A 24,242-nucleotide genomic window follows, 5' to 3' on the forward strand; every position below is an offset into this window, starting at 1 on the left:
AAAAAATCCCATGTTTGAAGACATCTGGAAATTATTTGTCACTAGCAGTAAAAGTAGCATTGGCTTAGTGTTGTTTTGTCTTGTTTCCTCATTAAAGAGAACAATTACTATGGGGGCATTTTGCAGACTAAAATACTGTAATCTTGCCAAAAATTTACCAAAGAAAGGAAGAAGTTTTTAAGAGATAGGTCGTCTTCCTTCTTTTAGTCTTTTGAGGTTGGACTCTGTAACCTGCCTCATGAATGGGGTCCTTAACCTGCCTGCTTAGCTCATTTTTCGGGGTGGAAAAGGTAGAGTCCTGAGCTGTTAGAGTTGAAATTCTGGCCAGGCACGGTGGCTCAGCCTGCAATCCTAGCACGTTGGGAGGCCAAGGCGGGCAGATCACCTGAAGTCAGGAGTTCAAGACCAGCCTGACCAACATGATGAAACTCCGTCTCTACTAATAATATGAAAATTAGCTGGGTGTGGTGGCGGGCACCTGTAATCCCAGCTACTTGGGAGGCTGAGGCAGGAGAATTGCTTGAACCGGGGAGACGGAGGTTGCAGTGACCCGAGATCATGCCACCGCACCCCAGCCTAGGCGACAGAGCCACACTGTCTCAAAAAAAAAAAGAAAGAAAGAAAGAAAGAAAGAAATTCCAAGAAACAATCAGAGCTGAAAGAGGGAAATAACCTTAATATAACCTCTGGACTGTGGCGTTTAGTGTCTTGCAATTCCAGAGGCTTTCCCGGTCTTCTGAGAGTAAAGTGACCGGAAGTGTGGCAGGAAACCTAACCTGCAGTTTCTTTAGTTAACAAATATATAAAAACCTATTATATGCCTTGAGTGTTCTGTTAAACCAAGCAGAACGTTTTATTAATTCAGAGCTTACATTTATTTATTTTTCTGTTTTGTTTATTTGGTTGAGAACAGTGGTGAGATCATAGCCCACTGCAGCCTCCAGCTCCTGCGCTCAAATAATCCTCCCACCTCAGCCTCCGGAGAACTTGGCACTACAGGCATATGCCACCACGCCTAGCTAATTTATTGCCTTTTTACATTATCAGTACTTCCCTATTTTTAGGCCTTATTTTCTTCAAGGAGTGGCTATCTAAGTACGTCAAGATTTGGGGCCTTTCTTCCCCCTCGAAATTTTTATCTCTGTGAAGAATGAATCTGAATTTTTTTTTGTTCTCTGAAAATAGTAAGAGCAAAGCCCATGACCTTCATTGGATGAGTAAGCTGGTAGTGACAGAAAGGTAGATTTTACTCATTAATTTGTTCAGTCCATGGACTCAACAAATATTTCCTTTGGTTCTTTTGTATACTTAACACTAAATTAGGTACTGGAGATATAATGGTGGAACTTATATCCAACTGATGCTGTGGAACCAACATAATGTAGAAGAAATAAGGATAGAGAACAGTCATCTTTCAAATCTTCTGAACAGCCTGGACATTACAGTTTTTTTTGAGTAGCCCCCTCTTAGTATAGTCTTCCTTCTTTCATTATCTTTGTTCTGCCTCACTTGGAGTCCTGACTAGGGAAGGTAGTTAAGGAGAGGATGGATATTTTGAGCCTTGGTAAGTATATTATATAGTTTGTGTGAGTCAGAGTTGAAGGCAGGCTTGTTACCAGGGCAGTCAAAATGGGTTATCGTGATTGGAGAAGAGGGCATATTTATTTTGTGGCTTGGTACTTGGAATTTTTTTTTTTTTTTAATATAGAGATGGGGTCTCACTATGTTGCCCAAGCCAGTCTTGAATTCCTGGCCTCAAGTGATCCTGCTGAGGTTATAGGCATGAGCCACCTCTCCTGGCCTACTTGGAACTCTTATTGGTGGAGGAAGATGGCTTAGCCAGGGACTTGAGGTTTTTAGATACAAAAGTGAAAGCATCCTCATTTGCAGTGTCAGGAACTGGGACCAGTGAAAACTTGGAACTTTCCCAAGGTGTGGGGCAGGAATGGGACAGCTTTTGCATTAGAACGGAGTTTCTCAGCCTTGGCACTATTGATATGTGGGCCAGATAATATCTTTGTTGTGGTGAGGCTGTCCTGTGTGTTCGAGGATGCCTAGCAGCATCTCTGGCTTCTGCTTACTAGATGCCAGTAGCACATACCTTCAGAAATTACTAAATGTCCCCTACAGGGCAGAATTGCCTCGGATGAGAACCTCTGTATTAGAGTGTGGTGGGTAAGCCAGAGATGTGTAGAGTTAAGAAATATCCTTCGGCCGGGCGTGGTGGCTCAAGCCTGTAATCCCAGCACTTTGGGAGGCCGAGACGGGCGGATCACGAGGTCAGGAAATCAAGACCATCCTGGCTAACACGGTGAAACCCCGTCTCTACAAAAAAAAATACAAAAAGCTAGCCAGGCGTGGTAGTGGGCGCCTGTAGTTCCAGCTACTCGGGAGGCTGAGGCAGGAGAATGGCGTGAACCCAGGAGGCGGAACTTGCAGTGAGCCGAGATCGCGCCACTGCACTCCAGCCTGGGCGACAAAGCGAGACTCCATCTCAAATAAAAAAAAAAAAGAAATATCCTTCATGATGTTCACAATTACAAAGCTAAAATGTAGTGGTGTGATTTTTACTATAGAATTTGCCTTTGCTGTTTAGTCAGGATAAACATTTGAAATCTCTCTCATCCCCCCCAACTCCATCTTAGAAACCTCCCATTTGTGAGATTTTGGTGTACTACATGAGAAGAATGAACCAAAGAGCTGCAGGGACCACCGCAATATCCAGCTATAGGGTGTTAATGTGTCTTGTTGTCCTGGGGGGGTAGCCTCAGAGGCCGGAGGGTTAGAAATGGTCAGGGAGGACACCTGTAACAGTGTTGAAATATGTAATATTTATTTCAACACTTTGTGCTTTGTCAGCCTTTTTCTTTTCTTTTCTCTTCACTTTTCTTTTCTTTTCTTTTTTTTTGAGATGGAGGCTCACTCTGTCGCCCAGACTGGAGTTGTGCGATCTGGGCTCACTGCAACCTCCACCTCCTGGGTTCAGCCCCCTGAGTAGCTGGGACTACAGGCGCCCACCACCACACCTGGCTAATTTTTTGTATTTTTGGTAGAGATGGGGTTTCACCATGTTAGCCAGGATGGTCGCGATCTCCTGACCTCGTGATCCGCTTGCATCGGCCTCCCAAAGTGCTGGGATTACAGGCGTGAGCCACTGCTCCCGGTGTTGTCAGCCTTTTTCTATTAAAACCATGTCACAGGCCCACAGAGTAGCAGCTCTTTGATTGGGACTGAGAGAAAAGCAACCTATTTGGCCCTGTGGGGAGGGCTTTATTGCTTCAAGCTTATAGGGCAATGTCCCTTATCTTACAAATAAAACATAGGAGCTCTTAAAAGATCCATTTATGTACAGCTGGGACTGGGCTGGGTGCTTGCCTGAATGTACTTCCTGGTATGACAGTCATCTGCTGCTCTAGGGGTTGGGCACTGGCTGATTTCTTTTCTCATTTGGCGAAAATCCTATTAGTTCAAAGGGAGATACCCTCCTTTGCTTTACTGTTCTTACTAGCTCTGAATGGGAGGACAGAGTTTACCTTTAGGGTTTATTGTGAAAAGCATCCTGGGTAGGAAGATTAAAATGAAATAAACTTACGTTTATTGTTGAGAGGAGGTGTTCACATTTCCTTTGTATTCCCATACTGTGACATAATTAATTCCCATATTTAAGTAACATCTAAAATAAGGAGTCAAACTGCATATGAAGAAGTCTGGCTGGATTATCCCTAGTTTTAAATTATATTTATATTATATGTAGACTGTTTAGACCTGACTATCTTTTTTTTTTTTTTGGAGATAGAGTGTTGCTCTGTCACCCAGGCTGGAGTGCAATGGTGTGATCTCAGCTCACTGCAACCTCCACCTCCTGGGTTCAAGCAGTTTTCCTGCCTCAGCCTCCTGAGTAGCTGGGCTTACAGGTGCCTGCCACCACACCCAGCTAATTTTTTTGTATTTTTAATAGAGATGGTGTTTCACCATATTGGCCAGGCTGGTCTCGAACTCTTGACCTCAGGTGATCCACCCGACTTGGCCTCCCAAAGTGCTGGGATTATAGGCATGAGCCACTGCACCCGGCCAGGCCTGATTATCGTTTTGAAAACTGCACAGTCTTTTACTGTTTGTCTAATAATAGTAGCTAACGTAGTCCTGGTGAGGTGGCTTACGCCTGTAATCCCAGCATTTTGGGAGGCCAAGGTGGGAGAATTGCTTGAGGCCAGGAATTTGAGCATCATGGGCGACATAGCGAGACCCTGTGTCTACAAAAAAATTTAAAAATTAGCCAGGTGTGGTGATGAGTGCCTATAGTCCTAGCTACTTGGGAAGCTGAGGTAGGAGGATCGCTGGAGCCCGGGAGTTCCAGACTGCAGTGAGCTATGATCATGCCACTCCACTCCACTCTGGATGACAGAGTGAGACTCGGTCTCAAGAAGAAAAAAAAAGCTAATGTTTATGGAGTGCTTGCTGGATGACAGACACTGTGCTGGGGCTCTAATTTAGATATTCTCATTTAATCCTCACCAGTCCTGAAAGTGGGTACAAAAATTGTTACAGATGATGAAACTTAGGCCCAGCAAGTGTAAGTAACTTGTCCAAGGTTAAACAGCTAGCTAGTAAATAGTAGAGTTGAGATTTGAACCTAGAGCCCACTACATTGTGCTGACCACATTGCACAGCACAAAGACAATATTATGCGTCTAGGAAGCTTCTTGTAAATGAAGTGGTTGTGGTTCTGATGACAGTTCAGTAGAGACAGGTAGAGAAACCGATCTCAAATACCAGATAACTTCCCATTCCTTTTACTTCTCTGATTTCTGTGAGCCATCCACATATTGTTATTAATACTTACAAAAACCAGGATATGCTGTGCTTTTCCAGAGCAGCAGATAGGAGGTCACAACTTTTTTCGTGGATTCAAATAGAGAATGCAGAAATGAACTGTGACCCATCATTGAGGAGGATATAGTCCACTGCACATAGGACGGAAATTGCATGTGTCTTCTACACCAAGGGAGGTGTGCAAAAAACTGGGGAGAGGAGAGGTGAGGATCAGATGAAATTGGCCCTGTAGGCATAGTATTTCCAAAACTTCTTTTTTTTTTTTGAGACGGAGTCTCGCTCTGTCGCCCAGACTGGAGTGCAGTGGCCGGATCTCAGCTCACTGCAAGCTCCGCCTCCCGGGTTTACGCCATTCTCCTGCCTCAGCCTCCCGAGTAGCTGGGACTACAGGCGCCCGCCACCTCGCCCGGCTAGTTTTTGTATTTTTAGTAGAGACGGGGTTTCACTGTGTTAGCCAGGATGGTCTCGATCTCCTGACCTTGTGATCCGCCCGTCTCGGCCTCCCAAAGTGCTGGGATTATAGGCTTGAGCCACCGCGCCCGGCCGGTATTTCCAAAACTTCTGAAGTGAAGTATTGAATGTCCTCCTTGCTCTGTGGTATAAGCTTTGGAAGGAACCTAACTAGAGACTAAGGAATGAACTTGCCTTTAATTCTTGTACTTCAGAAGGATTATTAATCTCATGATGCTTATTTTTCAGACCCCGTACTGCTGAGGAGTAACTGCTAACTATACTAGGGAAATCCTGGCCGGGCGCAGTGGCTCACAGCTGTAATCCCAGCACTTTGGGAGGCCACGGTGGGTGGATCACTTGAGGTCAGGAGTTCGAGACCAGCCTGGCCAACATGGTGTAACCCTGTCTCTACTAAAAAGACAAAAAATTATCTGGGCGTGTTGACGGGTGCCTGTAATCCCAGCTGCTGGGAAGGCTGAGGCAGGAGAATTGCTTGAACCTGGGAGGCGGAGGTTGCAGTGAGCCGAGATCACACCCTTGCACCCCAGCATGGGCAACAAGAGGGAAACTCTGTCTCAAAAAAAAAAAAAAAATAGGGAAATCCTGGAGGACCCTGTTTTTTTGTTTTTGTTTGTTTTTTAAGACAGGGTTTCGCTCTGTCACCCAGGCTGGAGTGCAATGGCATGATCTTGGCTCACTGCTATCTCCCCTTCCCAGGCTCAAGTGATCCTCCTGCCTCAGCCTCCCAAGTAGCTGGGACTGCAGGTGCTCACCACCATGCCTGGCTAACCTGGGGTCTTTTCACTGTAAAGACTCCGTTTTTTCATTGATGCATGGCAGGTTTAGGTCTGCTACTTAATTTAGAGCAAGCTTGTCCAACCCACCCAGGACAACTTTGAATCCGGCCCAGCACCAATTTGTAAACTTTCTTAAAACATAACATGGAGATTTTTTTGTGATTTTTTTTTTTTTTTTAAAAGCTCATCAGCTATCATTAGTGTATTTTATGTGTGGCCCGAGACAATTCTTCTTCCAGTGTGGCCCAGGGAAGCCAAAAGATTGGATACCCCTATTTAGACTAAAGATGAGATATCCTATATGGGAGACCAGTAAGTCCTAAAAACATTTTCCCTTAAATCAACAAAATGCAAATTGCTTTTATTTTGTAGAGATGGGGTCTTGCTATGGTACATAGGCTAGACTTGCACTTTTGGGCTCAAGTAATCTTCCTGCCTCATCCTCCTTGAGCAGCCGAGACTATAGGCAGGAACCACCATGCTCAGCTAACTTTTTTATTTTTTGTGGAGACAGAGCCTTGCTGTGTTTCCCAGGCTGGTCTTGATCTCCTGACCTCAAGCGATCCTCCTGCTTTGGCCTCCTGAAGCACTGGGATTACAGGCATGAGCCACCATGCTTGGCCTATTGTTATTTTTAAAATTTCAGTTAAAATTGACTAAGATACAGACAATTCACACATACTATGCAGAGTTTATATTTCATGCTCAGAATTATGCTATTTCACATTTATACTAGTGGTGTCTAATTTGTAGTAATGTAGCATATTTATGAATGTGACTCTTGCAGACTTTGGCCAGTGGGCATATATATATATTCTCTTTTTTTTTGAGACAGGGTCATGCTCTGTCACCCAGGCTGGAGTACAGTGGCATGATCATGATCATGGTTCACTGCAGCCTCAACCTCCTGGGCTCAAGTGATCCTTCTGCCTTAGCCTCTCCAGTAAGCTAGGACCACAGGTGTGCCCCACCACATCCTGCTACTTCTTTTTTTTCAAGATGAAGTCTTGCTCTTTTTCCCCAGGCTGGAGTGCAATGGCACGATCTCCACTCACTGCAACCTCTGTCTCCTGGGTCCAAGCAATTCTCTTGCCTCAGCCTCCCGAGCCGCTGGGATTACAGGTGCCCACCACCACGCCCGGCTAATTTTTGTGTTTTTAGTAGAGACAGAGTTTCACCATGTTGGCCAGGCAGGTCTCGAACTCCTGACCTCAGGTGATCTGCCAGCTTTGACCTCCCAAAGTGCTGGGATTACAGGTGTGAGCCACTGCGCCCGGCCTTCACACCTTGCTACTTTTCAAATGTTTTGTAGAGACCGGTCTCACCATGTTATCCAGCTTGGTCTCAAACTTGTAGCCTCAAACAGTCCTCCTGCTTTGGCTTCCAAAGTATTGGGATTATAGGTGTGAGCCACTATGCCAGGCCTCATCATATATGTATTTAACCAGTGTATTCATTCTTTTGTTTTTGAGATAGAGTTTCACTCTTGTCATCCAGGCTGGAGTGCAGTGGCGCAATTTTGGCTCACTGCAACCTCTGCCTTGCGGGTTCAAGTGATTTTTCTTCCTTAGCCTTCCGACTAGCTGGGATTACAGGCGCCCGCCACCACCACCCAGCTAATTTTTGTATTTTTAGTAGAGACAGGGTTTTACCATATTGGTCAGACTGGTCTCAAACTCCTGACCTCAGGTGATCCACCCACCTCGGCCTCACAAAGTGCTGGGATTACAGGCATGAGCCACCACACCTGGCCTGAATTCTTCTCTTTTTTAAAATGTAATAACATAATTCAGGAGTTGCTTTTTCTGTATCAAGACAGATTACGTTTCTCCCATATCAAGTTGGTATGCACTAGGATATCACAAGAATCCGATTGATAACGTTAGACTTGAGCAACAATTCTGGCTTCTGTTTGCTTTCTTTCCTTTCCTCTATCAAAGTTAAATTCATTCTGATCAAGGGCTTCTCATCATTATTAGTAGTATTCAGAAAGGGTGAAAAACTTTTTAACCATACCTCAATGAGCCATTGCACTTTACAAATATAAGTATCTTGCTGTTTTCTCTGTGACCCTTTCTTTATATTTAAGCCACAAAACTAAAACATTAGGAAATAACCGTAATAGACATAACAATAATATTTTTTGGGACACCCTTGTATTTAATCAGTTTTTCACTGCTGACATTTTTCTGACCCATGTTCTTGGGGAGCATAAAGAGTAAAATTATTGTTGGTTGATTTGAGATTTGCCATTATGATCACCTTTCTGAAATGTATTCTCCTTTTCAAATCCCTTTACTAATGTAACTACTATCTTGAGATGTCTAGGGTTATGGATAGGATAATTAGAAATTAGGTTTAGCTCAAGTTTAATAATGAAACAAAGAGTGTTTATCAGATATGCTTTTCTGTCAAAAAGATGGCTTTGAGAACCTTTTATGGGCCTGGGAGGGAGACTTTACCTTGAGGATAAAAACAAAAGAATGGAGATTGTTAAGTGTTACAGTAGAGGGCTAATATCTAATATAGAAGGGTAACCTGGGCTGAGTGGAGCTTACACAGAGGGAAAACTCCTCCAGGCTTGTATCTTGGTTTTTCTTGCTAACTTGTTTTGTTTTTTAATCACCAAAGCTGGCTTTAAAAGACTATTTTCTGCCGGGCGCGGTGGCTCAAGCCTGTAATCCCAGCACTTTGGGAGGCCGAGACGGGTGGATCACGAGGTCAGGAGATCGAGACCATCCTGGCTAACACAGTGAAACCCCGTCTCTACTAAAAAATACAAAAAAACTAGCCGGGCGAGGTGGCGGGCGCCTGTAGTCCCAGCTACTCGGGAGGCTGAGGCAGGAGAATGGCGTGAACCCGGGAGGCGGAGCTTGCAGTGAGCTGAGATCCGGCCACTGTACTCCAGCCTGGGTGATAGCAAGACTCCGTCTCAAAAAAAAAAGACTATTTTCTTAGGGTCATTGGTCACCCTTGGGGCGTATTTTCTCCTTCTCTTTTCTTAGCTTGTACTTTCCCTCACGCAGTACTTAGGTAGGAGAAGGGTAAGTAGGTGGAGGGGAGGGATCGTTCCCCTTGGAAGATTCCAGGTGACATAACCTTGTTTAACCGCCAGTATTTTTTTCCCCCTCTCTCTCCCCTCCTGCAGAAATGGAGGCAAACGACCATTTTAACTTTACTGGCCTTCCCCCTGCACCTGCTGCCTCAGGACTGAAACCCTCTCCTTCCTCAGGGGAGGGCCTCTACACTAACGGGTCTCCCATGAACTTCCCCCAGCAAGGGAAAAGTGAGTGTGAGGGCTGCTTGGCCTGGGGAGGGAATGGACATCAACCTTTAAGGGCGGATTCATGGGGGATTATTTTGCTTCACTTTGGTCTAGCTGCTGGAGAGAAATCAACTTCTACGAACAAGTTCTAGGGTTTTTTGCAAACATTTTTTGTATTGACTTAAGGTTGGAAGAGGTTAGGAAAACCCAATGGCATTTTCATCTTAGCCTGTTCTTCTGTCAGCCCTGTTCCCCTGGCTGCTGACAGAGTGGTGAGGTGGCTACTGCTGCTGCTAACCAGGTTGGACTCATGAGAGAGATAAAGGACTAGCCTTCTAAGAAGCTGTTTTTAGAGGTTAGGGAAGCTACACTGGGCCAATACTGAGAGTTGAATGAAGTGCAAGTTGCAGTGTATTGCCTTTTAGTTTGTATATCAGAGAAAGGCAGATGCTAGAAGTACTTATTCCCCCTTCTGTCCTTGGATGGAAGGTAGAGACAAGGGAAAATTTAGTGCTTACCTAGTTCCCCAGAGAGAAGTTCATAATTCCATATGGAGGTGTTGCTGCCAGGATTGGGTCTTTTCCTGCATTTGGCTTACCAGTTGCTCTGTACCATGACTCGCCAGGTACCTCTATAATCTTGCTTGGGTTTCAGGTCCTTTATACTTGGAAGCAGAGAGAAGCCCACAAGCTTCCTTCCTTCCTTGCAGCAGAAAAATGCCGCTGCTTCTCCCTCCTGTCCTCTCCAAAAAGGTTGCAGATGGTAGAAGCTCCTTTATTTCATTGGGTTCCACCCTGCCTCTCAAGCTTCCTTAATATCTTGGTTCTTTTTGATTGATTATCCTCCATTCCAGAGGTTGCCATTGATGTTGACAGCTGAACTCTACAGCACTGCATGCAAAGGTCTCCCCCACCCCCCAGCTGGCATATTACCTTCTAGTGCCTATAGGGAAGGGCCAAGCCCAGCCTTCTGAGCTGGGTTCTTGTCGCTGTGGTGACTGCAAATTCTATTCTTAGCCCAGCACAAAGTGCTGGATCTGCATGTGCCAGTGAGGTGGAGGTTGTCCCTTTTGGTGCCACTGTGGGGCCAAATAGGCACTGGGGAAAGGGGGCCCCTGGAGAATTCAGTCATGCCCCTCCAAGGGAAGAAATCCCCTAGAGAATGAGAGTAGGGCAGAACGCAAGTCACTGTAGGGAGTCTGCAAACAGTTTCATTTAATTAAAAACAAAAAAAAAGGCCAGGCATGGTGGCTCATGCCTGTAATCCCAGCACTTTGGGAGGCCGAGGCAGGTGGATCATGAGACGAGGTCAAGAGATCGAGACCATCCTGGCCAACACAGTGAAACCCCGTCTCTGCTAAAAATACAAAAATTAGCCGGGCGTGGTGGTGGGCACCTGTAGTCCCAGCTACTCAGGAGGCTGAGGCAGGAGAATTGACTTGAACCCGGAAGGCGGAGGTTGCGGTGAGTCAAGATTGTGCCATTCCACTCCAGCCTGGTGACTGAGTGAGACTCCATCTCAAAACAAACAAACCAAAAATAAACCAAAAAAAAAAAAGCCAGTAGTAAGCAGCAGCATCCAGCTCTGCTGGTGGCTCCCATGGCAGGCCTGGAGCGCTCTCCAGCCCCCTACTCAGCAGCCTCAGCAGCAGTTGCTAAGCCTACATCCAGGAGCCTCTGGGCTTGGTGTTCTCCAGAGACCCAAAACTAGATAGCAGGGGAGGAATCCCCTTTCCCTTTATCATGTCTTTTTCTAGTCAGTGCTATTACTTTGGGTTTGTTTTGGTAGAGTTGCTTGCCTACATATCTGTAACTGACCTTTTCTTTCCTTCTCTGCCAGGTTTGAATGGGGATGTGAATGTTAATGGCTTATCTACTGTATCTCACACTACTACTTCAGGGATTTTGAACTCTGCTCCCCACTCCTCCAGCACCTCACACCTCCATCACCCCAGCGTGGCCTACGACTGTCTCTGGAACTACTCACAGTACCCATCTGCCAATTCTGGCAGCAACCTCAAGGACCCACCCCTTCTCTCCCAGTTCTCGGGGGGACAATACCCACTCAACGGCATCCTTGGGGGCAGCCGGCAACCTTCATCCCCAAGTCACAACACTAACCTTCGGGCTGGGAGCCAAGAGTTCTGGGCCAACGGTACCCAGAGTCCCATGGGGCTTAACTTTGATTCACAAGAACTGTATGATTCCTTTCCTGACCAGAATTTTGAGGTGATGCCCAATGGACCCCCTAGTTTTTTCACCTCCCCACAGACTTCTCCTATGTTGGGATCTAGCATTCAAACCTTTGCACCCTCCCAGGAGGTAGGCAGTGATATCCATCCTGATGAGGCAGCAGAAAAGGAGATGACTTCAGTTGTGGCAGAGAATGGCACTGGCTTGGTAGGCAGCCTGGAGCTGGAAGAAGAGCAACCAGGTATAACTGGGTTGGTGAACTGGGTGGGGAAAGGGAAAATGGAGCTGGGGGGGGATAGTGGCTTTTTGAGGTGAGGAAAACTTGTCTTTCCAGCTCTCTGCAGTGGAGGCTGATTTGCATGTTGGTGATTAGCAATTAGCAGAGCCAAGTGGCTGGTGTTTTGTGGCAGTAGCACCAGCTCGGGAGTGGGAGTGCAAATTATTTCAAGCTCATGCAGAGCTTCTGGCCTGGAGAGGGCAGGTGGGCGAGCCCGAAACAGCCCCAACAGACACCCTGCATCAAGAAAGGCTTCTTTCAAAATACATGAAGTGGTTAGGGTCTAGCAGTGGGCACTGAGGCTGTTTTAACTAACTGTTGCAGGAGCAGACTGGCTGCTAAAGTCGTCTGAGCCCAACGTAGTGATTGGCATATGAAGGAGGGAAGGAAGCAGGCAGAGCATATCATTATTTGTCTACTCAAGTTTCCTTTTTTTGTTGTTTAGCATTAGTACATGTGACAGCCCCTCTCATCTTTTCCCTCAAAATAGATAGAAGCTTAGCTTCCAGTTGATTCCTGATACAAGGGTAATCACCACTCTGTAAAATTACAGGATGTTTTCTCTGTTTCCCACTGGATGGGGGAGATATCTGAGAACATGATAAAGATCTTATCTCAGACCCCACTCTCTTTTCCTCTCTTTGCCTGCTGTAGGATTGATTTTACCAGTACATCTCTGCTCAGAGTATCTTGATGTGATCGGTTCCCAGCAAAGAACTGGCCGCAATAAATGTTGAATGAATGAACATCCTTCTAGCAAAGACTGACTGCCTAATATAGCTAAATGAACCAATATAAGGCACTGATTTTGACTTTTGGTCTCTCCTGGGATTTCCTAGAACTGAAGATGTGTGGCTACAATGGCTCTGTCCCTTCTGTGGAATCGTTACACCAAGAGGTCTCAGTCCTGGTCCCTGACCCCACAGTGAGCTGTTTAGATGATCCTTCACATCTTCCTGATCAACTGGAAGACACTCCAATCCTCAGTGAAGACTCTCTGGAGCCTTTCAACTCTCTGGCACCAGGTAGGTTTGGAGGCTGACTCCCTTTAATTTATCCATGCAGAGTAGCCAACCTTTAGCTGAAAGAGACAGTAAAATGGGAAAAGTATTAGGGAATCCATGGCATTGGGGCTTCCAGGTAGGCCTAAGGCAGACCACAGTTACATGCCACTGGTCTTGTTGCACTAACTGAACTCTGAGCTGAATTGGTTCATGTCCCAGGTTATTTCCCAGTATTACTTTTGGCCAAGAGCTCTGGGCTGTAATAATTCACTGGATAGGGACTTATTACCACACAGTTGATCTTTCTGGGTTCTAACAAACTAGGAAGAAAACATTTGTCAGTGAACAGTTACCTTTTACCCCACTGAAGTACAAGAAAGACATATTTTATGATAAATCCTAGAATTTTGCATAGGTCTCTGGGTAGATAATATCACCAATGCCTTTCCTTCCATTTTCATCTTGTAGAGATGAGGTCTTGCTATGTTGCCCAGGCTGGTCTTGAGCTCCAGGCCTCAGGCAATTCTCCTGCCTCGGCCTCCCCTCAAACTTTTATGATCCCTACAATCTCATGACTACTCTTTCAGGGAGAAGGCTTTAGTTGTTACCTAATTTAATATTAGGAAGAATCTTAACACTGTGAGAACTAGAATTGGATATTTTCTGACCAGTGTTTCTTAAGTCTTGCTTTCTGATTTTTTTTCTCATTATCCTGCTCTGATTTTTCTACCCTTGTGAACAGAGCCAGTGAGTGGAGGACTATATGGTATTGATGACACAGAGCTAATGGGTGCAGAGGACAAGCTGCCTCTTGAGGACAGCCCTGTGATTTCTGCCCTTGATTGCCCTTCCCTCAATAATGCTACTGCCTTCAGTCTCCTGGCAGATGATAGTCAAACATCAACCTCTATCTTTGCCAGTCCCACCTCTCCACCTGTCCTAGGGGAGTCTGTCCTGCAAGGTAAGTGAGGGTAGGTAGGACAAAGAAAGATGAGAGAATAAGTTTCATAGTTAGGGCCTTAAGAGTGGGAAATCTGGCTGGGCACAGTGGCTCACACCTGTAATTCCAGCACTTTGGGAGGCCGAGGCGGGCGGATCACCTGAGATCAGGAGTTCAAGACCACCTGGCCAACATGGTGAAACCTCGCCTGTACTAAAAATACAAAATTAGCCAGGTGTGGTGGCACGCGCCTGTAATCCCAGCTGCTTGGGAGGCTGAAGCAGGAGAATCGTTTGGCCCTGGGAAGTGGAGGTTGCAGTGAACTGAGATTGTGTCATTGCACTCCAGCCTAGGCAACAGAGCGAGGCTCCATCTCAAAAAAAAAAGTGGGAAAGCAAGAGCACCTTGCTGGGAGCTGAGGGGCTATGGGATAGTGTATGGTGGGACTAAAAGAGGCACAGACTGCTATACTCTGACCTGTGCCCTCTGCTTTGAAGAACTTGTGAGACTTGGAATTTGTAGGGAGAAGGAGGCCAGAGGCTTTATTGGCACCAGGTAAAAGGTGTTTCTTCACACAGTGACATCTGTAGCATCTTTACCCTTTAATCTTCATGATTGGTTGGGAGAAAAAGCTGCTACTTTTTCCAACCCTAGGGAAGACCCCTTGAAGTAACCTTGTTTAGCTTGGTCCAGGTTTGACTGAGTAGATTCTCTTGTTTTATGTGATGCCTTTTTTTTTTTTTTAAGCCTATCCTGTCCCTTTGGATTCTAGATAACAGCTTTGACCTGAATAATGGTAGTGACGCTGAACAGGAAGAAATGGAAACTCAGTCTTCAGACTTCCCACCATCCCTGACCCAGCCAGCTCCTGATCAGTCATCCACTATTCAGCTACATCCAGCAACCTCACCAGCAGTCTCACCAACAACCTCCCCAGCAGTCTCCCTAGTGGTTTCTCCAGCAGCCTCCCCAGAAATCTCTCCAGAAGTTTGTCCCGCAGCTTCTACAGTTGTCTCTCCAGCAGTCTTCTCAGTGGTCTCTCCAGCTTCCTCAGCAGTCCTCCCAGCAGTTTCCTCAGAAGTCCCCTTGACGGCTTCAGTGACATCCCCAAAAGCCTCTCCTGTAACTTCCCCAGCAGCTGCCTTTCCAACAGCCTCCCCAGCAAATAAGGATGCCAGCAGCTTCCTAGAAACCACTGCTGACCTGGAAGAGATCACTGGAGAGGAACTCACTACTTCTGGTAGTGGTGAGTATCCAGATTCTATTCTATCCCTGTCTGGTTCCAAGAAACTTTTCTGTCCCATGTTGCAGTTAGCCTTTCCCTGCTGGTCTATTGTTTAAATATTTTGCTTGAACTCTTAACTTGGGTATCCCTTCCTCCCAAGGTGATGTCATGAGGAGACGTATTGCTACCCCAGAAGAAGTTCGTCTTCCCCTCCAACATGGGTAAATGCTCTAGTTTGCTACATTTATTGACCTTGACAAGTTTAATGCACAACTCTAGAAAGAAGGGAATGCCTCTTTTCCTCTGAGATGGGGGAGGAATGAGCCAGACAAGAGTAGATTACAGGACAGTTATCTGCAGTGATAATGTTTCTTGGCATGAGATTCCTAGGTTTTCCGTCTTCTCTCAAGGTCTGTCTTCCATCACCTATTCTTTCTTCATCTTGTAGTGACTCAATTTTGCCCAAGGAGCTCCAGCTATTATCTTTTCCAAACCCTAGGGCTCACATCCAAACTAGTTGGCTTGTCCTATTTCTGTAGAGAAGGAATAGTAATGAATGAGGAGCCTCTTAGTACTAACGAATTGAAGTGGTTTTGTTGTTTTAATGCTCTTAGGAGAGGTAAGGGCAGGAACAGTACATGACCAAAATGAACAAACTAGCTGACACCAGGGCCTTGTGGAAATAACTGCCTTCCTGGATCTTCCCCACCCCTCCCCTTCAAGGCTACTTGTGGTCACTAAGTCTGAGTACTGCTTAAAATTTTGAGAGAAAGATTAGAGTTAGTCTTAGAATAATATTGCTCAGAACACAGAGTTCCTAACTAAACCCTGGCATATTGAGTCTTTTCATGGAGTCAGCAGCAAATTTACTCTTCTGCTTGCCTCCCTGTCCTTTGTCTTCTGCCTTTATTCCCCTTAGGTCTTTATCCTCTTTACTGGAAATCCAGTAACTGCCCTGAATGGCTCAGGGAGGGGTTTCTGACTGCTTATCTCACTGATTTTGTAAAGGAGGGGTGGAGATCTCTCTGAGCTTGTGCAGTTTTGTGTATTGCTTTTCTCCTAAGGACCTTGGTGTATTTGCTGGAGCTTAAGTCAGCCTTCTATCCAAGCTTATCTCTGTTGGTGCTTTTGCATCTGCTTGCAGTTCTAGAGATACAAATGTGGGGAGGGCCATCTGCTCAGAGGGCTTGGCTCTTAGGTGGCATGGGAGTGGGTAGGGGTGTGACCTGGCGGCAGGGCCCATGTGCTTCTCTGGCAGGTGGCGGAGAGAGGTGCGCATCAAGAAGGGCAGCCACCGATGGCAGGGGGAGACCTGGTATTATGGCCCCTGTGGGAAGAGGATGAAGCAATTTCCAGAAGTGATCAAGGTAATGTAGGTTTTTTTTAAAGGACTCCTTTCTTGGGCTCAGTGGACTCCTTTCCACTGCCTAAGACTCCGTTCTTGGGCTCAGTGGCAACAGGCTGCCATTGTCTGCTCTGGGTCTGTTCTGCTTGTGCCTTTGCTGACCAAATACATGGTAGGATTCCAGCTTTATTAATGTTACTTTACTTCCTCCTCTTAGTACCTGAGCCGCAATGTGGTACACAGTGTCCGCCGTGAGCACTTCAGCTTCAGTCCCCGTATGCCTGTTGGAGATTTCTTTGAAGAAAGAGACACGCCAGAGGTGCAGACCCAAGGGTTAAATATGCTTTTGTCCCTGAGGACGAGTTGGTGGACAAGCTGCAGCTTCCTCTTTGGGGTTTGAAGGTTCTGGGGCATTGAATGGTTCCAAAGGTCTAGTGGCCTGCACTGATTCCTTCCTACTGTAACAGTCTCCCTTGCTACCTTAGGGCTTGCAGTGGGTGCAGCTCTCAGCAGAGGAGATCCCATCGAGGATTCAGGCGATTACTGGCAAACGGGGTCGACCTCGAAACACTGAGAAGACTAAGACTAAGGAAGTCCCCAAGGTGAAACGGGGCCGAGGTCGGCCACCTAAGGTCAAAATCACTGAGCTATTGGACAAGACAGACAACCGCCTCCTAAAGAAACTGGAGGCCCAAGGTACAGTGGTGTTTCTTACTTTGGAATTTGGCTTCCTCCGTGAGGTATCTAAAATGTTGATGAATTGCTAATACCTGGATTTCCCAGGAGCGTGACTAACATTATCTGGGAAGAATGAATCTGAATCAGCTTCTCTTTGGAATCCAGCGTCATAGTCCCAGCGCTTGGGAATGCTTCTTTTCCAGCCATACTCTTTGTTGAGTTGCTGCTACCAGTGAAACCTTGGGCAGTCTCCAGATGTGTTTAGCCCAGAGGAGAGGACTTTCTTGCCCTTTCTTTCCATCTTTTAGCTCCTTATCTTATACTGGTTCAGTTGTACCCTCTTACCTTACTCATTTTTACGATCATGGAGGTTCAGAATTCACATCTGAATTTAAAAGATAATTGGGAGCCAGGCATGGTGGTGTGTGCCTAATAATCCCAGTTACCCAGGAGGCTGAGGCAGGCAGGAGAGGATCACTTGAGCCCAGGAGTTTGGAGGCTGCGGTAAACTGCAGTTGTGTTATTGCACTCCAACCTGGGCAACACAGCAAGACCCTGTTTCTAAAAAAAAATAATAGGCTGGGCACAGTGTCTCACGCCTGTAATCCCACCTCTTTGGGAGGCCAAGGCAGGCGGATCTTGAGGTCAAGAGATTGAGACTAGCCCAGCAAACATGGTGAAACCCCATCTCTACTAAAAAAAAAAATTAGCTGGCTTGGTGGTGCATGCCTGTAGTCCCAGCTACTCGGGAGGTTGAGGCAGGAGAATAACTTGAACCCAGGAGGCAGAGGTTGCCATGAGCTGAGATCGCACCATTGCACTCCAGCCTGGACAACAAGAGTGAAACTCCATCTCTAAATAATAATAATAATAGGCACTGTTTTGGTGGATGGACGGGTGAGAAATACCTAAATTTTTCAGTAAATAGTGCATTCACCCTGGTGTAGTGTGAAGAATGTGAAAAAACTTAGTCTTCATTCTCACTCAGACATGTAGCTCTGTCATGTTTCAACCAAATGACCTAGAATAAGTCTCTTTTTTTTTTTTTTCTTTTTGAGATGGAGTCTCACTCTGTTACCCAGGCTGGAGTGCAGTGGCGCGATCTCGGCTCACTGCAAGCCCCGCCTCCTGGGTTCACGCCATTCTCCTGCCTCAGCCTTCCGACTAGCTGGGACTACAGGCGCCCGCCACCACGCCTGGCTAATTTTTTGTATTTTTGGTAGAGACGGGGTTTCACCATGTTCGCCAGGATGGTCTCGATCTCCTGACCTCGTGATCCACCTGCCTTGGCCTCTCAAAATGTTGGGATTGCAGGCGTAATCCACCGCACCTGACCTTTTTTTTTTTTTTCTTTTCTTTTTTTTTTTTTTGAGATGGATTTTTGCTCTTGTTGCCCAGGCTGGAGTGCAATGGTGCGATCTTGGCTTACCGCAACCTCCCAGGTTTAAGCGATTCCCTAGTTAAAACCTCCCAGGTTTAAGCGATTCTGCTGCCTCAGCCTCCAGAGTAGCTGGGATTATAGGCGTGTGCCACCACACCCGGCTAATTTTGTATTTTTAGTAGAGATGGGGTTTCTCCATGTTGGTCAGGCTGGTCTCGAACTCCTGACCTCAGGTGATCCACCTGCCTCAGCCTCCCAAAGTGCTGGGATTACAGGCATGAGCCACTGCACCCGGCCAAGTCTCATATTTTAATCAAAGCCTTAGGTAGTTCATCTGCCCTTAATTGTCTTAAAGGGTTGTCATGTAGACATGTGGTGGCATTTCTATACCAGAAACAAATTAATAAATATTGTCATGTCAGGGCCGGGCACGGTGGCTCACTGCTGTAATCCCAACTCTTTGGGAGGGTAAGACCAGCGGACCATGAGGTCAGGCGATCAAGACCATCCTGGCTAAAACGGTGAAACCCCTTCTGTACTAAAAATACAAAAAATTAGCAGGGCGTGGTGGCCACACACCTGTAGTCCCAGCTACTCAGGAGGCTGAGGCAGGAGAATGGCTTGAACCTGGGAGGTGGAGGTTGCAGTGAACCGAGATTGTGCCATTGCACTCCAGCCTGGGCGACAGAGCAAGACTCCGTGTCTGTATATACATACATATATATATACACATACATATATATATTTATAGAGAGAGAGACAGTCATGTCAGAAATGTCAATTATGAAATACTCTATTGCTTGTAGAATTCCCCAAGTCTTCCGGAAGGAAGAAATTCAGAACTTTTAGTGAAGCAAGACATGGAGCTGAGCATGATCAATAACTATGTCAATGTTGATCTGATTCTTTTGAGGTGTCCGCTGTGTGGGCTTTTTTTCGGCACATCCTTGGTTAATCAGTGCTTCTAACTACTACCCTCTTTCCCTGACAGTTTGGCTTGCTATATCCTTTCTCTGCTCTCTGCTCTAAAATCAGTCCGTGGGTTGCTGCTCTTGTCAGGTATCCTGGGATAGAGACTGGCTACAAGGCTACTCTGCCATTGTGGCCTCTTTTCCATCAGCAGGACACCTCGTAAAGCAGTCTGATTGGAGCCAGGAGCTGGTGCTTCTGGGCAGATGTCATTTGAGTTCTTTGTGCCACCCCCATAGCAGGTGCCTCTCCTACATTTTTCCCCCCAATGTTTTATTATGTATACTTAAAAAAAAAAAAAAAAAAAAAAACTACTCTAGATTCTTCAGGGAACTGCTTGGGAGGCCAGCTTTGAGACAGGCATGTGTTGCCCTGGATGCTAGAGAACTGCCTTCCTGCCTCACTTGTTTCATTTTTCTTTCTGCTCTCAAGAAACATCGAATGAGGAAGATAAAGCAAAGATTGGTAAAAGCAAGAAGAAGGTGAGGCAGAAGGTACAACGGGGAGAGTGTCAGACTACTATCCAAGGGCAGGTGAGGGACATCAGAGAGATGACACAGTAGGTTAATTTTTCCTACAACCTACTTCATCTTTTACTTTCATCTCCCACATCCACCACTCCCTGTGTAGCAGTATATCTTCATTACCCTGAAATTTCTTGCGCTTGATTTAGAGAATTGGGCTTGTTCAAAAATAATGTGGGCATCTCTAGGGTGAGAGAATTAATCCATTGCCAACCCCTCATTCCATCTCTCACCTCTCCTCCCCAGCACCCTTGTCTGTTTTTGAATCCTAGCCCAAGCAGAGATGCTTTCAGAGTTTGAGGAGAAATGACTTCCCTTATGGTTTACAGGCCAGAAATAAGCGGAAACAAGAGACCAAGAGCTTAAAGCAGAAGGAAGCTAAGAAGAAATCCAAGGTAGGTGCATGTACAAACTTGCCAAGTGTAATTTTGAAGCCACTAAACTGATTTTGCAAGACACGTACATCAGTCTTGTTTTATAGTGAGATTTCTGGGCTGTGAGGTTGGGAGGACTGGGAACAGGGAAGGATAGTAACTGGTATCTTTATGGCACTCTTGGTTCCTCTTTTCCTTGGGTAGGCTGAGAAAGAAAAGGGAAAGACAAAGCAGGAAAAACTGAAGGAAAAAGTCAAGAGGGAAAAGAAGGAGAAGGTAAAAATGAAGGAAAAGGAGGAGGTGGCCAAAGCCAAGCCAGCCTGTAAAGCAGATAAGACCCTGGCCACACAGAGGCGCTTGGAGGAACGGCAGAGGCAACAGATGATCTTGGAGGAAATGAAGAAGCCAACAGAGGATATGTGTCTGACTGACCACCAGGTAGTGAGGAGAGAGTAACAGTTCCTGGGTCAGTTGGGAAGACTTTCCTTTAAAAAAAAAAAAAACAGGGACTTCTGCAATGGGAGAAACATTTCCATTAAAGATTAAAGGAAGGCCAGGTGCCATGGCTCACACCTGTAATCCCAGCACTTTGGGAGGGCTGAGGCGGGCAGATTGCTCGAGCTCAGTAGTTCAAGACCAGCCTGGGCAACATGGTGAGACCTCATCTCTACAAAAAATATGAAAATTAGCTGGGTATGGTGGCATGTACCTGTCTGTAGTCCCAGCTATTTGGGAGACTGAGGTGGGAGAATTCCTTGGGTTTAGGAGGTCAAGGCTGCAGTGAGCAGAGATCATGCCACTGTACTCTGGCTTGGGTGACAAGAGTGAGACCCTATCTCAAAAAATAAAATAAAATAAAATAAAGATTAAAGGAAGAACCCCAGTGTTAACTTTTGTTTTAAAAAACAGTTAACACTATTTTATTTTAACAGAACACTTTTATCTCTCTAGCCCCTGCCTGACTTCTCACGAGTCCCTGGTCTGACATTGCCCAGTGGGGCCTTCTCAGACTGCTTGACCATTGTGGAGTTCCTGCATAGCTTTGGCAAGGTGCTGGGCTTTGATCCTGCCAAAGATGTGCCTAGCCTGGGGGTCCTGCAGGAGGGACTCCTGTGTCAGGGCGACAGCTTGGGTGAGGTGCAAGACCTGCTGGTGAGGCTGCTGAAGGCTGCACTCCATGATCCTGGCTTGCCCTCCTACTGTCAGGTGAGTGCAAGTCCCTCCCAAAGTAACCAGGACAAGTAAAGGAGATATAACTACTTAGTGTTTCTCTTTTTCTTATATTTTTCCATTTCTTTTTCTTCCTGACTCCTCTCTCCTTATTTTATTTTTCTTTATTTTACTCCTTTTCTTTTGTGGTCTTTTGTATGCTATCTTAACCCCCATAGTTCTCTTCTGGTGTATTTTCCTGTTGCACATTCACCCAACTTGGTTGTTTGTCTTTCCCTACTCACTCCCATTATGCTCTCCTCCACACAGTCCCTAAAGATCTTGGGGGAGAAGGTGTCTGAGATCCCACTGACAAGAGACAATGTGTCGGAGATCCTGCGCTGCTTCCTTATGGCATACGGAGTAGAGCCAGCCCTCTGTGACCGCCTGCGCACCCAGCCTTTTCAGGCCCAGTCACCCCAGCAGAAGGCTGCTGTCCTGGCCTTCCTTGTGCATGAGCTCAATGGCTCCACCCTCATCATCAAGTGAGAGGCGGGGAGTGGGGATGGTCATTGTATGCCTTGCATCAGAATGGGATGGAGGACTTCTAGCTTTCCAGAAGTCCTCAGAAATATGTGTTCACTGCCATGTTCTGAAGATGTGGAGTGACTTGGGACTGAATTGCAGTGCCCTCCCTGGGAGAGCCTAAGCCTTCCTCTGCCATTCATCTGATCTAGTTTCTTTTTTTTTTTTTTTTGAGGCGGAGTCTCGCTCTGTCGCCCAGGCTGGAGTGCAGTGGCCGGATCTCAGCTCACTGCAAGCTCCGCCTCCTGGGTTTCGGCCATTCTCCTACCTCAGCCTCCCGAGTAGCTGGGACTACAGGCGCCCGCCATCTCGCCCGGCTAGTTTTTGTATTTTTAGTAGAGACGGGGTTTCACCGTGATAGCCAGGATGGTCTCGATCTCCTGACCTCGTGATCCGCCCGTCTCGGCCTCCCAAAGTGCTGGGATTACAGGCTTGAGCCACCGCGCCCAGCATCTGATCTAGTTTCTAGGCTGGAACTCCTTTTTTAACTGCAGCCCCTTTACCCTTGAGCCTCCTTTCCCTTTTTTTGTGCTGCCACTTCATCCTATTCCCTATTCCCCTGCAGTGAGATTGACAAGACTCTGGAGAGTATGTCCAGCTACAGGAAAAACAAGTGGATTGTTGAAGGTCGGCTCCGGAGGTAGGGACCAAACAGAGGGTAGAGCCCCAGAGAGGAGAGAAGTGGGGCAGGTGAAGCATAGCCAGGGTTTTGGCGTGAAATGTCATGCTTTAGCCCCTTCCCTGGGTTTGGGACCTTACCAGGGCCCAGGGTGGTTTGGAGTCCAGGTATTTCTTTTGTGGCACTATCAGGTTCCTCACCAGTTTCCCTTAATTTTTTTTGAGATGGAGTCTTGCTCTGTTGCCCAGGCTGGAATGCAGTAGTGCAGTCTCGGCTCACTGCAGCCTCTGCCTCCCATGTTCAAGCGATTCTCCTGCCTCAGTCTCCCAAGTAGCTGGGATTATAGGTGCCCGCCACCACACCTGGCTGATTTTTGTATTTTTAGTAGAGACAGGGTTTCACCATGTTGGCCAGGCTGGTCTCGAACTCCTGACCTCAGGTGATCCGCCTGCCTTGGCCTCCCAAAGTGCTGGAATTATAGGTGTGAGCCACTGCGCTCGGCCATCCCTTAATCTTTCTCCATCTGTTTCAAGACTGAAAACTGTTCTGGCCAAGCGAACTGGGCGGTCTGAGGTAGAGATGGAAGGGCCAGAGGAATGCCTGGGACGGAGGCGCAGTTCTCGGATCATGGAGGAGACCAGTGGCATGGAAGAAGAAGAAGAAGAGGAGTCTATAGCAGCTGTCCATGGCCGCAGGGGTCGAAGAGATGGAGAGGTACTGGCCCAAGATCAAGGAAAGTGGGAGTTAGAAAATAGATTCCTCTTTCTTGAATCTGATAACCTCCTTTTTCTTAATGCTCACATGTTTCTCCCCAGGTTGATGCCACAGCATCTAGCATCCCAGAGCTAGAGCGCCAGATAGAAAAACTCAGTAAGGTATTGTGCTTCTAACCTCCCAAGAGTTGGAGATATGGGCTGGGCAAGAATTGATCACCGTATTTTTTAAATTGAACTTTAATTTTTATTCTTTTGAGACGGGGTTTCTATTACCCAGGCTGGAGTGCAGTGGTACGATCATGGCGCACTGCAGCCTCAACCTCCTGGGCTTAGGTGATCCTCCCAAGTAGCTGGGACTACAGGCGGGAGCCACCATGCCTGGCCAATTTTTGTGTTTTTATAGAGACAGAGTTTCCACATGTTACCTAGGCTGGTAACATGGAACTCCTGGGCTCTAGCAATCCACCTGCCTTGGCCTCCCAAAGTGCTGGGATCACAGGCGTGAGCCACCGCTCTTGACCTTAATCACCTTCTGAGTTAGGCCCAGATGGCATCACTTTTATAGAGGGGCTTAGAGCCATTGCCTTTCTCCGATATACTGGATGAATTCACCACTGTCACTCTAGAAATGTGTTTATTCATCTTCATTTTCATTGTCTACCCAGCGTCAGCTTTTCTTTCGCAAAAAGCTGCTTCACTCATCCCAGATGCTTCGGGCGGTCTCCCTGGGTCAAGACCGCTACAGACGTCGCTACTGGGTATTGCCATATTTGGCTGGTATCTTTGTAGAAGGAACAGAGGGGAACTTAGGTAGGTGTGTCTGTGGGAGTGTGGATTCTGAGTCCTATCAAACAAGAATTAAATAATTCCTTTTCCTTAGTAGTCTTGGGCTTCTTTCATTTTCTGATAATATGGT

The 24,242-nt window shown here is 46.5% G+C and overlaps 1 protein-coding gene across 2 annotated transcripts in view; it reads left to right on the forward strand.

The window, feature by feature from the left end:
- Positions 1-24,242, forward strand: part of BAZ2A (bromodomain adjacent to zinc finger domain, 2A) — a 39,060-nt gene that overhangs the window by 10,537 nt on the left and 4,281 nt on the right. For both annotated transcript variants that reach the window (XM_011926094.1, XM_011926095.1), the window contains exons 2-19: positions 9,232-9,369; positions 11,188-11,781; positions 12,657-12,842; positions 13,564-13,782; positions 14,534-15,007; positions 15,147-15,207; positions 16,245-16,353; positions 16,549-16,650; positions 16,817-17,027; positions 19,792-19,892; positions 20,213-20,278; positions 20,462-20,695; positions 21,209-21,463; positions 21,737-21,951; positions 22,557-22,631; positions 23,144-23,324; positions 23,426-23,485; positions 23,992-24,136. In XM_011926094.1, coding sequence (XP_011781484.1) covers positions 9,232-9,369; positions 11,188-11,781; positions 12,657-12,842; positions 13,564-13,782; positions 14,534-15,007; positions 15,147-15,207; positions 16,245-16,353; positions 16,549-16,650; positions 16,817-17,027; positions 19,792-19,892; positions 20,213-20,278; positions 20,462-20,695; positions 21,209-21,463; positions 21,737-21,951; positions 22,557-22,631; positions 23,144-23,324; positions 23,426-23,485; positions 23,992-24,136 — 3,426 coding nt within the window. The remainder of the gene's footprint in view (positions 1-9,231; positions 9,370-11,187; positions 11,782-12,656; positions 12,843-13,563; positions 13,783-14,533; positions 15,008-15,146; positions 15,208-16,244; positions 16,354-16,548; positions 16,651-16,816; positions 17,028-19,791; positions 19,893-20,212; positions 20,279-20,461; positions 20,696-21,208; positions 21,464-21,736; positions 21,952-22,556; positions 22,632-23,143; positions 23,325-23,425; positions 23,486-23,991; positions 24,137-24,242) is intronic.

Source organism: Colobus angolensis, unplaced genomic scaffold (genome assembly GCF_000951035.1).
Source record: "Colobus angolensis palliatus isolate OR3802 unplaced genomic scaffold, Cang.pa_1.0 Scaffold67, whole genome shotgun sequence".
NCBI classification, from domain to species: domain Eukaryota; kingdom Metazoa; phylum Chordata; class Mammalia; order Primates; family Cercopithecidae; genus Colobus; species Colobus angolensis.